The 15,888-nt window shown below is 41.7% G+C and overlaps 1 protein-coding gene across 1 annotated transcript in view; it reads left to right on the forward strand.

The window, feature by feature from the left end:
• The window catches only part of LHCGR (luteinizing hormone/choriogonadotropin receptor), a 266,389-nt gene that overhangs the window by 226,875 nt on the left and 23,626 nt on the right, over positions 1 to 15,888 (forward strand). Inside the window, exons 8-9 of the mRNA XM_056568064.1 lie at positions 4,587 to 4,661; positions 6,763 to 6,948. Coding sequence (XP_056424039.1) covers positions 4,587 to 4,661; positions 6,763 to 6,948 — 261 coding nt within the window. The remainder of the gene's footprint in view (positions 1 to 4,586; positions 4,662 to 6,762; positions 6,949 to 15,888) is intronic.

A 15,888-nucleotide genomic window follows, 5' to 3' on the forward strand; every position in this document is an offset into this window, starting at 1 on the left:
GAAGGCAAGGAGGAAAAAATGAAAACGTAAAAATTAAATTGTCTGAGTCCTTAAGGCCAAAATGGGCTGAGTCCTTATGGGGTTAAAGGGGTATTCCAGGCCAAAGCTTTTTTTTATATATCAACTGGCTCCGGAAATTTAAACAGATTTGTAAATTACTTCTATTAAAAAATCTTAATCCTTCCAATAGTTATTAGCTTCTGAAGTTGAGTTGTTGTTTTCTGTCTGTCTAACTGCTCTCTGATGACTCACATCCCGGGAGCTGTGCAGTTCCTATGGGGATATTCTCCCATCATGCACAGCTCCCGGGACGTGACATCATCATTGAGCAGTTAGACAGAAAACTTCAGAAGCTAATAACTATTGGAAGGATTAAGATTTTTTAATGGAAGTAATTTACACATCTGTGTAACTTTCCGGAGCCAGTTGATATATGTAAAAAAAGGTTTTGCCTGGAACACCCCTTTAATAAAAGTTTAAAAGACACACATTAACCCCTTCAATATTAAAAGTTCAAATCCCCCCCTTTTTCTATATAAAAACATGTAAACATAATAAAAATAAACATATTTGGTATCGCTGCGTGCGTAATTGTACAAACTATTAAAACATAACATTATATATCCCATATGGTAAAAAATGCCAAACCCCAGAATTGCAATTTTTATAATATCCCTGTGAAAAGTTAAAAGCAAGTAAAAATTCAGATCAATGCTAAAATGGTACCGATACAAAAAACAGATTATGGTGCAAAAAAGGAGCCCTCATATAGCCTGGTATACGAAAAAAAAAAAACTAAAAAAGCTATAGGGGTCAGAAAATAGCAATAAATAAAAATTGAAAAAGTTCTGAATTTTTTTTTAATTAGTAAAACATGATGGAAACTAAAGATCTAGTATTGCTGTAATCAGGACAACCTAAAGTATCAAAATAACATTTTTATTTCAATTTCACCTCACCAATATTTTTTTTTTTGTTTCGAAGTATATGTTATGGAAAACTAAAAGGTATCATTACAAAGTACAATTGGTTTTCCAAAAAAACAAACCCTTATATGAGTCTGTAGATGGAAAAATAAGAGTTATTATTGGACGAGGAGGAAAAAACGAGAGAGCAAAAGTAAAAATTGACCCGGACAAGTGGATTGTCATGAGGGACAAGTAGATTGGGCTCTGTTCCAGTCCCTTGGGCATGTATTTTTTTTTTAATCTCTTAAGGACGCAGGGTGTACCTGTTAGGGATGTAAGAAAAAATCGATTCGCGCGATTATCGCGATTTTTTGTTCCGTGATACTGAATCGATTTTAAAATTCTGAGAATCGATTTTTCTATAAATTATTATAATTAACATTTACTGTTTTTCACTCACTGAGTCACAGTCCTATTTGTCTGTCTTATTTTTTTTATAACACTTAAACTCCTGACCACTAGTTGGCAGTGTACCTGTTATCAGCTCTGTCCCACTCGCAGGCTGCTTCCGCGAGACTACAGACTCAGAACAAACAGGAAGGAGAACGTACGCACTCACAGGACAACTCTCGCGGGACCTTGTTCTTTCTCAGCTAGAATAAGTTTTCCCAAGCTTTTAATAGGGAATATCACGATATATCGTGATATATCGCCAACATGACAGTATCGCGATATATTGCGATATATTGAATCGCCACCCTGGTATCGCGATTCGAATCGAATCGCCAAATTATTGGCGATTCACACCCCTAGTACCTGTACGCCCAGTGCCCGGGCCTGGTCTATAATGTGGAGTTACGCTGTGACCCCGCATCATAGTGGGTCGGTCCCGGTGGCTAATGAAAACCAAGACCAATAAAGCTAATAGGCTAATTGAGTGCTGCACCTATCATTGCGCCACGCGCTATGAACCCTTTAGATGCGGCGATTAAAGTTGATCGTCGCGTATAAAGTTGAAAAAAAATTGCATCCCAGCAGCTCAGTCGGGCAGATCGGGATCATCGCAGTGAAATCGCGATGTCCCAATCAGCTAGGACATGAGCGGAGGGTCCATTACCTGCCTCCGGCATGTCCGATCGGCGATTGACTTCTCCAGGCCTGAGATCTAGGCAGGAGAAGTCAAGCCCCGATAACACTGATCATCCGCATATAGTTCTATGCCGATGATCAGTGTTAGGAATCAATGTAATGCATAATATAGCCACTAGAGGGGGCTTTAACAGAGCAAAATAAAAGTTGGAAAAAAAAAAGTTACTTATGATGAATTAACCCCTTCCCTAATAAAAGTGAGAATCACCCCCCTTTTCCCATTTTCAAAAGAAACTGTGTAAATAAAAATAATAATCGCCGCGTGCGGAAATGTCCGAACTATAAAAATATATCATTTAACAGTATGGTCAATGGCGTACACGCAAAAAAAATTCAAAGTCAAAAATAACGTATTTTGGTCACTTTTTATAGCACAAAAAAAATGAATAAAAGGCGATCAAAAAGTCCGATCAAAACAAAAATTATAACGATAAAAACTTCAGCTTATGGCGCAAAAAATGAGCTTTCATACCGGCCCGTTCACAGAAAAAAAAAAAAGTTATAGGGGTCAGAAGATGACAATTTTATAAATTTTCTGCATGTAGTTATGATTTTTTTCAGTAGTACGACAAAATCAAATGTATATAAGTAGGGTATCCTTTTAATCGTATGAACCTACAGAATATCAGGTGTCATTTTTACTGAAAAATGCACTGCGTAGAAACAGAAGATGATTTTTTGTTAAGATGACTGATGTCACTGCAAAGTAGAATTGGTAGCGCAAAAAATAAGCCATAATATGGATTTTAGGTGCAATATTTAAAGTGTTATAATTTTTAGAAGGTGATGAGGAAAAAATGAAAATGCTAAAACGGAAAAACCCTGCATCCTTAGCCCCTTAAAGGGGTACTCCACCCCTAGACATCTTATCCCCTATCCAAAGGATAGGGGATAAGATGTCAGATCGCCGCGGTGCCACTGCTGGGGAGCCCCGGGATCCCCGCTGCAGCACTGCGCTATCATTACAGCACAGAGCGAGTTCGCTCTGTGCGTAATGACGGGCGATACAGGGGACGGAGCCGCGTGACGTCATGGCTCCGCCCCTCGTGACATCACGGCCCGTCCCCTTAATGCAAATCTATGGCAGGGGGCCGTGACGTAACGATGCTCCGGCCCCTGTATTGCGCGTCATTACGTGCAGAGCGAACTCCCGGGGCTCCCCAGCAGCGGCACCGTGGCGATCTGACATCTTATCCCCTATCCTTTGGATAGGGGATAAGATGTCTAGGGGCAGAGTACCCCTTTAAGGACGGAGGGCATTCCTGTACACCTCGTTTTGGAGTCCTTAAGGACTGAGGGCGTACAAGTACGCCCATGGAAATTTCGGTCCCCGCCGCTAGCCGGTCCCGAGTCCCCCCCATCTTGGCAAATCGCTGCTCACTTCATACCGGCGATCTGCGTTGATTCTGTGTCGGAGACCCGGAAAATAAGGGGGATTGGAGGGTGTCCAAGACACCCACAATCTCCCTGAAGGGATAGGAGTGAGGTGGAAGGGGTGCCCCCCTCCTATTCCTGCTATTGGTCGGTCAATAGCAGATCGGGGTCGGGGAGATAAAGTTCGGTTCCCCCGTTCTGCTTACCCACAGTAGTCCGGGCAGAACGGCGGAACTGTCCTGTGCCCGGTGCCGGAGGATCACTTACTGGTAGGGATCGGCAGTAGCTGGCGGCGATGACTTGCGGCTGGCTCCTTGGTGCAGACTACAGAAGCCGGGGAGTTGCCTAGCAACATCTGGAGGGCTAGAGTTTGGGGACTACTATACAGTGGTCTCTAAACTGTATCCCTCCAGATGTTTCAAAACTACAACTCCCAGCATGCCCATACAGCTGGAGGGCTACAGTTTGGAGATCACTGTGCAGTGGTCTCTAAACTGTGGGCCTCTAGATCTTGCAAAACTACAACTCCCAGCATGCCCACACAGCAATTTGCTGTCTGGGCATGCTGGGATTTGCAGTTATGCAACATCTGGAGGGACACAGTTTGGAGATCACTGTACCATGGTTTCTAAACCGTGTCCCTCTAAATCTTGCAAAACTACAATTCCCAGCAAACTGCTGTCTTGCCATGCTGGGATTTGTAGTTGCATACCTCCAGCTGTTGTATAACTACATCACCCAGCATGCCCTTCGGCGATCAGTACATGCTGGAAGTTGTAGTCCTTAAGGGCTCAGTCCTTAAGGAGTTAAATTTCCACACCCCTGTATATATGTGGTATGGGGCATTTGGCTCCTGCCCCATATGTTTGTTTGTTTTTGTCTTCCTTTGAATCATGTAGGGTTATATTTTGGATTTGATGGACTCTTGTTTTTTTCAACCTTATCAGCTATAAAACTATTTTTCAGAAATGTCCAGTAATAAATATATATGCAGTATTTTTGGTTAGCTTCGCTTAGACCTAAAGAAAATCCTGCTGGTAACAACAGGAGAAGCCATTTAACTCCAGGCAGAATATTAGTATGCAGGAACTCATGGCTATTAAAATTGAATTTCTATGGAGAGAATATAGTGTAATTAATATCTGTTGCATGCAGGTTCCTTAATGACAACAAAAATCTACAACGTTTCCATAATGATGCCTTAAAGGGAGCCACTGGACCAAATAGTTTGTAAGTACAATAGTCATTTAGTTTCTTCATTTCAGACACTTATTAATAATACTGAAAAAATTATTTCTTCAATTAATTTTAAGAATGCACGGTCAATTGAGCCAAAAACACTTAAGTTTATTCGTTTCTACTCAGTAATTTAGTAAGGTATAAGAATGATGGGTATCTTTTATTATCAGCTTTTATGTCCATTTCACATGGTAAAGGTAGTGATAAGAATAGTAAAATATTTGTTAAAAGTTTTGATGAATAAAGATCCAAAAAATTAATTTCAGCTGTCGATTTGATTTGGATTTATCGGAAAATTCTGATTTAACCCTACACTTGCTAGGCCAAGTGCAGAGCTGTGCATTGCCACTTACCTTTTCAGGCAAGACAGTGATTTACTGTACAGGAGCAGGGACTCCTGTCAAATTGACAGGAATCCCTGCTTCTCCTAGTAATTTACATGCCATGCCATGGAAATAACATACTGAGCTGGAGCTGATGTGTGGTTGCTCAGTGAAAACTTGTGCAAAGAGCTCCTGGACCAGTGGGTGCAAGGAGTGTTAGTGGTTATTCATTGCATCATTGCTTAAAGGGATACTCCGGTGCTTACACATCTTATCCCCTATCCAAAGGATAGGGGATAAGATGCCTGATCGCGGGAGTCCTGCAGCTGGGAATGCCCATGATCATGCACGCGGCACCCCATTTTTAATCAGTCCCCGGAGCATGTTCGCTCCGGGACTGATTACGGTCGACCGCAGGGTCGGCGGCGTGTGACGTCATGTTCCGCCCCTCAATGCAAGCCTACGGGAGGGGGCGTGATAGCTATCACGCCCCCTCCCGCAGGCTTGCATTGAGGGCGTGATGCATGATCACGGGCGTCCCCAGCTGCCGGACTCCCGTGATCAGGCATCTTATCCCCTCTCCTTTGGATAGGGGATAAGATGTGTAAGCACTGGAATACCCCTTTCAACACCTTTTTTTCCAGAAACAGTAAAAATAGTTGTGCATAGAGCATCTCTGCTTATGGTAGAGGAGCATGGACTCTTGTCTTTGACGAGAGTCCTTGCTCCTCTAGGTAGTTTTTATGGCACCCTAAGCTTGGGCACTATGAAAACTACAGACTGAGCAGTGAGGCATACAGCTTATAGAATCTATACAGCATCTTCACTTACATCTAACTGTTGGTGGGTTCGCACCACATTCAGGCTGTATGTTGCGGGTATACATTTGAAAATCTGAAAACAGTATGCCAATGTGTACCTTAGTTTACCAGCAGTGGGTCCTTTCACTATAATCGACCGAACATAGTCAGCTAGTGACTATAATTGGCCTATTTCCTGAATATATACCTTTTAGGCCCCCCCAAAAAAGTACATGTTCTGAATAGTGATGAGTGAATTCGCAAATATTTCGCGAATATATTGTCTATTATTCATCCTATGTTCGCGAAATTCGCATATTCGTTATGCTCATTCACTTTTTTCCATGCAAAAATTCACATGGAAAATTTGCGTAAAAATTTGCATGTGAAAAAAACTAAAATTCGCATAAAAATTCACATGTGAGAAAGGCAAAAAAAAGCACTATATTCTAAATATTCGTGAAATCGCAAATTGCCGATATTCGCAATAAAAATTAGCATTGCGAATATTCGTGCTCAACACTAGTTCTGAAAACAGACCAAACATAGTCAGTAAATGATTACTTTAAGTCCATTACACTTAATTGTCCTGACAGTGTAATTTTTGACGGTATCCAAAGACACCGAAAACATGCAGCATAAACGGGGTGAGTAGAGGGGGCAAAGTGAGCAGTTATATTTTGTAGCCCCTTTATGATGGAGCTTTTACCCATCTGTCAAGTTTGATCTTCATCCCAATGTTGGCGTTAGGTGATCAATGTTTGCCAGATTCCTACATTTGCATCCCAAACTAGCCGGAAATCTCCTTGAAGCTTGAAAGCTCTCCACAGTTATGCCACCAGAGCCACCACAGCAAACATGACCTATGTGAACATGACCAATTACCCTTCGTACTGATTGGAGTTTTACTTCAAAACAAATTGAAAATCCCATATAGAAAATGGATGTAGACATATTTTTGTTTTCTAGAGACATCTCATCAACAGCATTAGAGCATCTGCCTGTCCATGGACTTGAATACATCCAAATCTTGAAAGCAGAAAAATCCTATTATCTGAAGAAATTGCCGCCTCTGGACAAACTTGCCAGCTTGGTGGTAGCGCAGCTAACCTATCCCAGTCACTGCTGTGCTTTTGCGAACATGAGATTAAAAGAGTAAGTACCATATTAGGCATCCAAAAATATACAGTAAGTTACTCTAAAGACCAAGATAAGTATCCAACTATCCGAATGATAGACTTCATTTACTAAAATAAATATGATTGCACCTGGGGGAGAAGTGAAACAATGATCTTCTTATCAGGACTCTTAAAGGGGTACTCCACTGGCCAGTGTTCGAAAGTAAATGTTCCAGCGCTGTTTTCGCGCTGGGGGTCAGCCGTGACCCTTGTGACATCATGGCAACACCCCCTCAATGCAAGTCTATGGGAGGGGGCGTGCCAGTCATCATGCCCCTCCCATAGCCTTGCATTGATGGGGCGTGGCTGTAATGTCACAAGGGGCGTGGCCAACACCAGCGTGAAAACAGCGTTGGAACATTAACTTCCGAACGCTGGCCAGTGGAGTACCCCTTTAAAGGGTCTGTCAGGGCTCCAACTTGTATTACCTATAAAATAAAAAATCTGAAGTATCTTTATGTATATAAATGATAGCATTTAATTTATAATATTTGTTAGTAAGGGGAGATGATTTAATGTTATGTGGTGTTCAGAGCTAAATTTAAAAAAGGGCATCACTTTATTTTATGGATCAACAGATGTGTGGGAAGATATTATACATACATATGTAGTTCCTACCAAAATGACTGGTGAGGCACATCTTTTCCAAGGTGCACTACAATTTTGGCATATAATGCCACGGAAACTATTGAACAGGAGAACGGACATGTGTTTTTAATAAGAGTCCCTGTCCCTGTACATGCTTATCATGTTGCCCTATGCTATTGCCATGCCTGTAAATAACAATCCCTGTTCCTATGTTAATACTGCGCAGAGAGGTATATACCATTCTGCTCAGTTAACATTATATGGGTCAAGTGATCAAGCGTTGTAGCTTACTGTACAGGAGCAGGGACTCCTTTTTGGACAAGAGTCCCTGCTCCTGTATGTAGTTTCTGTGGAGCTTTATGCAGGGAGTACAGAGTGAGAGTCGATGTGTACGCATGGCTGGTCTCATACATCATCACAATTAACTGCAAAGCCCTGACGTGTCACCAGACCAGCGTAAATTACAGATTAAAGGGGTACTCCCGTGGAAAACTTTTATTTTTTATTTTTTTGTTAAATCAACTGGTGCCAGAAATTTAAACAGATTTGTAAATCACTTCTATTAAAAAATCTTAATCCTTACAGTACTTTTTAGGGGCTGTATACTAAAGAGAAATCCAAAAAAAGAAATGCATTTCCTCTGATGTCATGACCACAGTGCTCTCTGCTGACCTCTGCTGTCCATTTTAGGAGCAGGAGAAAATCCCCATAGCAAACATATTCTGCTCTGGACAGTTCCTAAAATGGACAGCAGAGGTCAGCAGAGAGCATGGGAGTACCCCATTAATGTAATTAAAACAGTTCAAGTTGACTTAATTTGTCTTCACCCTATATGGCATAGTTCTCTTGATAGTTACAGTTCTCAATTACGGCACATACGCTGAAGGATTACATTCACACTAGGTGGCACTATTATTTGATGTTTCCAGACAACTATTACAGGAGTATGACACTACTGGAGGCAGTCTCAGGTCTCTATTCTCTTCACGGGAGTCTATTTCTGTCCTGGGTTACTTCACACAGGTCCATGTTTATTTCACACTTACCACAATCAATCTGGTGATTATTGGCAGGTTAGCTCCATTCGGCTGCATAAATCCTACCTACTTACCGCCGTTCACTTTCCTCCATACATTGTATGCCTTGTTGCTCAGTTGACATTCAAGTTTTACAAAGAATATAACACTGGCGCTGAAATATATTTGTGTTTCCCGAAAAGCTGCCAAGCTACAACTAGGTGGATCGCTGCTATGCCTCCAAGAGGGTTCAAATAACAAATATTACAATATGTGTATCGGCGCTCATACAGGTATATTGATAGTAACGCTTACTGTATTCCTGATTCGGGTCTCATATGAACAGATGATAGAAGTGTGACAGAAAGGGCGATTATTGCTTTCAACTACAAGAGAACATATTTAAAGGGGTACTCCGGTGGAACACAATCAACTTGTGCCAGAAAGTTAGATAGATTTGTAAATGACTTCTATTAAAAAATCTTTACCCTTCCAGTACTTTTTAGCAGCAGTATGCTACAGAGGAAATTCTTTTCTTTTTGAATTCTTTTTTGTCTTGTCCACAGTGCTCTCTGCTGACACCTGATGCCTGTATCAGGAGCTGTCCAGAGCAGGAGAAAATCTCCATAGCAAACCTATGCTGCTCTGGACAGTTCCTGACACGGACAGAGGTGTCAGCAGAGAGCACTGTGGACAAGACAAAAAAAGAAAAGAAAATAAATTCCTCTGTAGCATACAGCTGCTAAAAAGTACTGGAAGGGTAAATAGAAATCATTTACAAATCTGTTTAACTTTCTGGCACCAATTGATAAAAAAAAAAAAAAAAAAAGTACCCCTTTAAAAACGTATCAGCATGTTTGTCCTTCATGAGGGAATACTTAATTGCATCAAACAAATCCATAAAAACTGTCATTAATTATAACACTTACTCCAAAAGAAGTCCCATGTGGTAAACATATACTGGTTCACTGTAAGCACAACAAAAATCCTATGTAGATATAGATAGTGATTTTGCCAGTATTCCTTTTCTCCATTCAGCCACAAACTATGATGCTGACTTGGGAGACTATATAGAAAAAAGTGCGTGGGTATCAGTTTCATTTTGCAGGTATTCCCATCGTTCGTGAGTACTAAGGCTGCTTTCACACTATAATAACACTCCCGTTATGAACGTCCGTTAATAAATCGGCAGTTATACGGCCGGTACAAAATCACTAACGGCCGTTCGAAAATCCCATTATAAGTCTATGGGATTTTTCTAATTATCGCCCGTTATTAATAACGGTCGTCATTTTGGGATGGGCGATAGTAACGGGAGAATTAGTGCATGCACTATTTCTCCCATTCATTCGCCCGTCACAAAATAACGTCCGTTATTAATAATGGGCGATAACTGGTTAAAATGGGTTATTAGAAAAATCCCATAGACTATTATGGGATTTTCGAAACAGCCGTTAGTGATTTTGTACCGGCCGTATAACTGCCGATTTCCTAACGGACGTTCATAACGGAAGTGGCCGAACACTTATAGTTTGATTTTACCAACAGTTTGTTTATATCTGTTACCTAATCCTTCCTTGTGTGCTGTTTACGGGTCCTTCCGGTGGCAAGCTGTATAATCCAATTAGAGGAGTCCGGAGCGGCAGTGCGCTTAGTAACTGGAAGATCTGCTTTGGCCGGAAGCGTCTTGCCGGCTAGCTACACTGATGGCGGCTTCAGAGAGCCATGACCTGAACTGTGAGTGATGTCACTACTACAGGAGTGCAGGGCCAAAAACCAACTGACGCGTTTCAGAAAGGAACGCTTTCCTTCATCAGAGATAGCTAACCCTGCTAGGTCACAGATATTTATACATATTCCTTACTACATCTTAAGATCCATTATGAGTCTTTTTGTAATATCTTCTTATATAAAGTTCATAAATCACCAAAATTAATTGGCTCTCATATCTCATATAACTTTCAAAAACAGCAGTGCCAGCAAAACAAAAACTAAAAAAATAAAAAATAAAAAAAAACGCATATGTATCAAAATGCACAATGTGAATTGGGTTTAAACAGAAATCCTCCCAAAATTCAAGCACTCATTAACAGGTGTATAAATACATGGAAGCAGCAAAACTTCATACAGAAGTGTTTCCCAACCAGGGTGCCTCCAGCTGTTGCAAAACTACAACTCCCAGCATACCCAGACAGCCGAAGGCTGTCTGGGCATGCTGGGAGTTGTAGTTTTGCAACAGCTGGAGGTGCCCTGGTTGGGAAACGCTGCCATACAGGGTCATAGGGGGAGATTTATCATTGCTTTTAGAGCATTTTTTTGTCTATGTTTTGGCGCAGTTCAGGCGCAAGCAGCATATTTGGAGACTTTTATGCGCCTTTTGATATAGACAGTTTTACTCTTTTTGCCTACCTGTAGAACTTTTTCTTTTTGACTATGCAGTGGTCACGTATTTATCATTTTGTGACTTTTGTCAAAAGTCGCTATTTTGTGCGCAAAGGTACATTTTTAGGTGCAAAGCTACACCACCTACCAGTAGGCGTGAGAATCACTTCTACCTTCCACAATTCAACCTTTAACCTCTTGTTGACGACAGCGACCCACTCCCCTTCTATGACATGCACTCAGGAGCTGAGCACGGGTCATAGCTGGGTGGTCCTGGCAGCTATCTGCCACCAGGACCCATCTCTAATGCCAGACATCACCGATCACTGTGATGCCCTGCTTTAACCCCTTAGACACCGCAATCAAATTTGATTGTAGCCTCTAAAATGCAAGTAAAAATGTCCCGGCAGCTCTGTGAAAGTAAAAACACCTAACCTGCCAAATTCAGTACCCGGGAAAGTGTCTACTTCCCTCCCTCACAAGCGTCTAGAAAAAGTGTATGTGGTAGAACTTTTCCCACCACAGCAGAGCTGCGCAAAATTAATCATCCTGCTGCACCTTCTTGATAAATAAGAGGCGCGCAAGACATACCCACCACCCAAATAAACGTGGGAAAATAGCTCTACCATAGACATTCTTTGATAAATCTGGGCCATAGTGTTTAGATTGAAGATCCACCGACCCTCAGCTCTGGACATTGCAGCCACATAATCACATTTTCTCCAATGTCTCCTTACATGTTCAATTCCCAAAAATTTGGAATGAGTAAATGAAGCATTGTGTTTGTCCAGAAAATGTTTGGCTAACGGATGTTCAGCATACACAGCACGCAAGAAAGGATTAGGTAACAGACATAAATAAACTGTTGGTAAAATCAAACTATAAGTGTTAGTATTCTCGAATGATAAGTGAGAATACTTGCAAAATGAAACTGATAGCCGCACGCTTTTTTCTATATAGTCTCCCAAGTCGGTATCATAGTTTGTGACTGAATGGAGAAAGGGAATACCGGCAATATCGTTATCTATATCTACATAGGATGTTTGTTGTCCTTAGAGTGAACCAGTATGAGGGAGATTCATCATGGGGTTTAAGCAGCTTTTTTTTTTGCTTACAAAAGTCACACACAAAGTCACACGAACGCCTAAGCAATTTTTTTGTGCGACTTTTGTGGGTAAGCAAAAAATACCAATCTGCCCTACCTAAGCAATTTTCAGTTTTTACATTGCAGTGGTCAAGGATTTATCATTGTGAAAGTCGCACGTAAGCAAAAAAAAAAAAAAAAGTCGCAACCCCCTATAAAAAGTCACAAGTGTAAGCAGGGTCAGACCTGGCTTACAGTAGTAGATGTGGGAGTTCGGAATCCCGGCACGGGATCTGACAAAGGAGGGAGCCCCTCCGAAACACGTTGTCCAACTAAGCACTGATTATTTTTATGATTATACAATAAAAAGCTATCACCATCCTCTGTACCCTCTCCGACTGCTATTTCACCCTGCCGGTGTAGCGCTGCAGCGCCAAAGTCGTCACATTATGGGAAGGCTAAGGAGACCCGAGCCGAGATTCCTACCTCCCACATCTACTACAGTATCCTATCCATCGTCTCAGACGGGACCGACGGCCAGCTGCTCCCGGTGTACCTGTGGAAAGACACCTGTTCCATGCTTACATCAGTGTTGCGCCTGAAATTAGTGCAACACTTAAAGGTGAGCAGACTCTTATCTCTTTACTAACCATCCGTTATCCACGGATAACCGGCACTATATTAGCGCCACATCTGTCTTTTTTCACCCCTACATAGACCTGGCTTACAAACATTTTCAAAAAGTTGCACGTGAGACTTTTTGTGCAACTTTTTGCACAGCTCCGCTCCCCACCCATTCACATCTACCACCTACCTGCAAGGTTTTGGGACTACAACTCCCAGCATGTCCTCACTGTAAGGGCATGCTGGGAATTGTAGTCCTGCAATAGCTAGTGGGTTGGTGGTAGATGTGGGCGGGTGGTCGGGGAGCGAAGCTGTGCAAAAAGTAGCACAAAAAGTCGCAGGTGAGACTTTTTGTGCGACTTTTGTTTACTTTCATTTTCACAGGCACGGTGGGATGAGACGGTGCAAGCTTGTACAAGCACATCTCCTGCCCACGCAGCACTACTACAACTACCAGCATGTCCTTACTGTAAGGACATGCTGGGAATTGTAGTTGTGCAGCACGTAGGGAGTGTGTTAGATGGGCAGACGGATGACAAGCTTGTCACCCGCCCGTGCAGCATGACTACAACTCCCAGCATGTCCTTACTGTAAGGGCATATTGGGAGTTGTAGTCATGCAGTGCGGGTGGGTTACAATAAATGTACTAACCAATTTTCCTTCTCATTTCAGATCCGTGTATCCTGTGGACTATGACGATGACCAGTGTTTTTTTTTTAATATTAATAAAAGGGTTAATGAGGGCTTGTGGGGGAGTGTTTTTTTTAATAAAAAGTTTTTTACACATGTTTTTTTAATTTACTTTACAAGCTTAGTAGCGGAAGCCGTCTTATAGACAGAATCCACTACTAAGCCAGGGTTTAGAGTTAGCACCAAAAACAGCTAGCGCTAACCCCCGATTATGAGCCCGGTACCCACCACCACAGAGGTGTCGGGAAGAGCTGCTACCAACAGGCTCAGAGCGTCAAATATGGCGCTCCTGTGCCTAGGCGGTAAGAGGCTGGCATTACTTAGGCTGGGGAGGGCCAGTAACAATGGTCCTTGCTCACCCTGGTAATGTCAGGCTGTTGCTGCTTGGTTGGTACTTGGATGAGAATGAAAATATGAGGAACCCTATGTGTGTTTTTTCATAAATAATTAAATAATAAAACAAAAATAGATAGGGTTCCCTGTATTTTTATTCTCAGCCAGATACCAACCAAGCAGCAACAGCCTGACATTACCAGGGTGGGGGAGGACCATTGTTATTGTCCCTCCCCAGCCTAAATAACTCCAGCCTGTTACCTCCTAGGCCCAGGAGCACCATTTTTGATTCTCCGGGCCTGCTGGTGCCAGCTCTTCCCGACACCCCTGTGGCAGTGGGTACCAGGGTAATAATCGGGAGTTAGTGCTAGCTGTTTTTGGAGCTAACGCTAAGTCCCAGCTTAGTAATGGACTCCGTCTATAAGACAGCTTCCTTTTAAAAACTTTTATTCCACAAAACACTCCTCCACAAGCCCTCGTTACAAAATGTTAATATTAAACAAAAAAAAGCGCTGGTCATCGTAGTTCATCAAATCTGGAGTAGCCCACAGGATAGACGGATCTGAAATGAAAAGAAAAAATAATGGGTTAATATATTTAGGGGAAAAAGTGGTAAAAAAAAAATGTAATAAACACACTATTTTTTCTTTGCTTATGTTTTCTAAGAAAATGGTATTCCAAAGTGATTTTATTGGTTTTTGCTTATGTGAGCCAAATTTATCAACCCCCTGTGATAGTATGATAAATATGTCCCACATAAGCAAAACTAAAGCAAAAAAAAAAAAAACACGTCTACAGAACTCGCTTACCAAAGCAACGATGATAAACATCCCCCTATATGTTTACCACATGGGACTTCTTTTAGGATAAGGGTTATAATTAATGCCAGAGGTTTTTTGGATTCGTTTGATGCAATTAAGTATTCCCTTTTGAAGGACAAACATGCTGATAACATTCAAGTTTGTTAGTACATTTTGTTTTTTTATGACATAGTAGTTTTATATATAAAACATCTTAACCTCCTTACATTTATATTCTCTTTATTGCCGCCCGATCCAACCCACCACCGATTTTAACCTAGTAGGTGTAATAGGGCTTCAGCCTGAGTGGGAGCATTGGTGATGTAAATTGTTATGGAGTACAGTGCCAAGTGCAACACCACCTCCACTTACCTCCGTACCGTATTCTAACAGAACACTCTATCACTGCCGGATGCCGGTCATGGACTTGTCTTAAATAGCAGCTCTCTATTATCCAGCATGAAAGGAGCTGTAGAAAATCTACATGAAGTACGTTATCGCCCACTGAGAACGCGCCAATGTGTAGCCCTGGATCCGGCCATTATTGCTGTTTCAGAAATCGTAGATTTGTCATCCTTTCAGAAGGAAAAAGTCGCCTTTGAGGTTGTGATAACTTTTCATGGCACAACCTATAAAATCATCATCTCTACTGATGCATAAACTTGTAAAGCAACAATAGCTTTCCCGGCCAAGTGAACCTGTGTTACTTAATGGCTGAGAATTTCTGAGCTATTACCTCTACGCACTGGACTGACACGTCTTCCTTCTGGAACTATTTGTTAAACAGCCATAAAACCTATTATAACTTATCTCCGCACACAGGAAATATTTCATATCACTGATTTCCCAGCTTCACATAAAGCTTATTCATTGTCTAATAAAAAGTTATCCAGCTCTCCAATTTACTTTGTTTGTTAGTTCCACAGAGTTTTTACCTCACAGATTGTTCTTTACATTTTGTGGGATATATTGGGGGAGATTTATCAAAACCTGCCCAGAGGAAAAGCTGCTGAGTTGCCCATAGCAACCAATCAGATCGCTTCTTTCATTTTTCAGAGACTTTTTCAAAAATGAAAGAAGCGATCTCACTGGTTGCTATGGGCAACTCAGCAGCTTTTCCTCTGGAGAGTTTTTGATAAGTCTCCTCCATTGTCTCTAAGGCTATGTTTACATGGGGGAAAATTTGCGCAATGTCTGCTTTCAAAACACATTCCGCAAATGTGCATGTTCTGCTGGCACTGGGACCATGTTTCCACCACGGAAATTTCACCAATTCAATGGGAATCTGTTGCAGCAGAATTTCTAAGCGGAATATTCTGCTTCGGAATTCCTCCATGTGAACAGAGCCTAAACATGTGGACTAGCTCATGTATAGCTCATGCATCAAGCTATTGAACAGG

The sequence above is a fragment of the Hyla sarda genome, chromosome 3, assembly GCF_029499605.1.
Source record: "Hyla sarda isolate aHylSar1 chromosome 3, aHylSar1.hap1, whole genome shotgun sequence".
NCBI lineage: Eukaryota > Metazoa > Chordata > Amphibia > Anura > Hylidae > Hyla > Hyla sarda.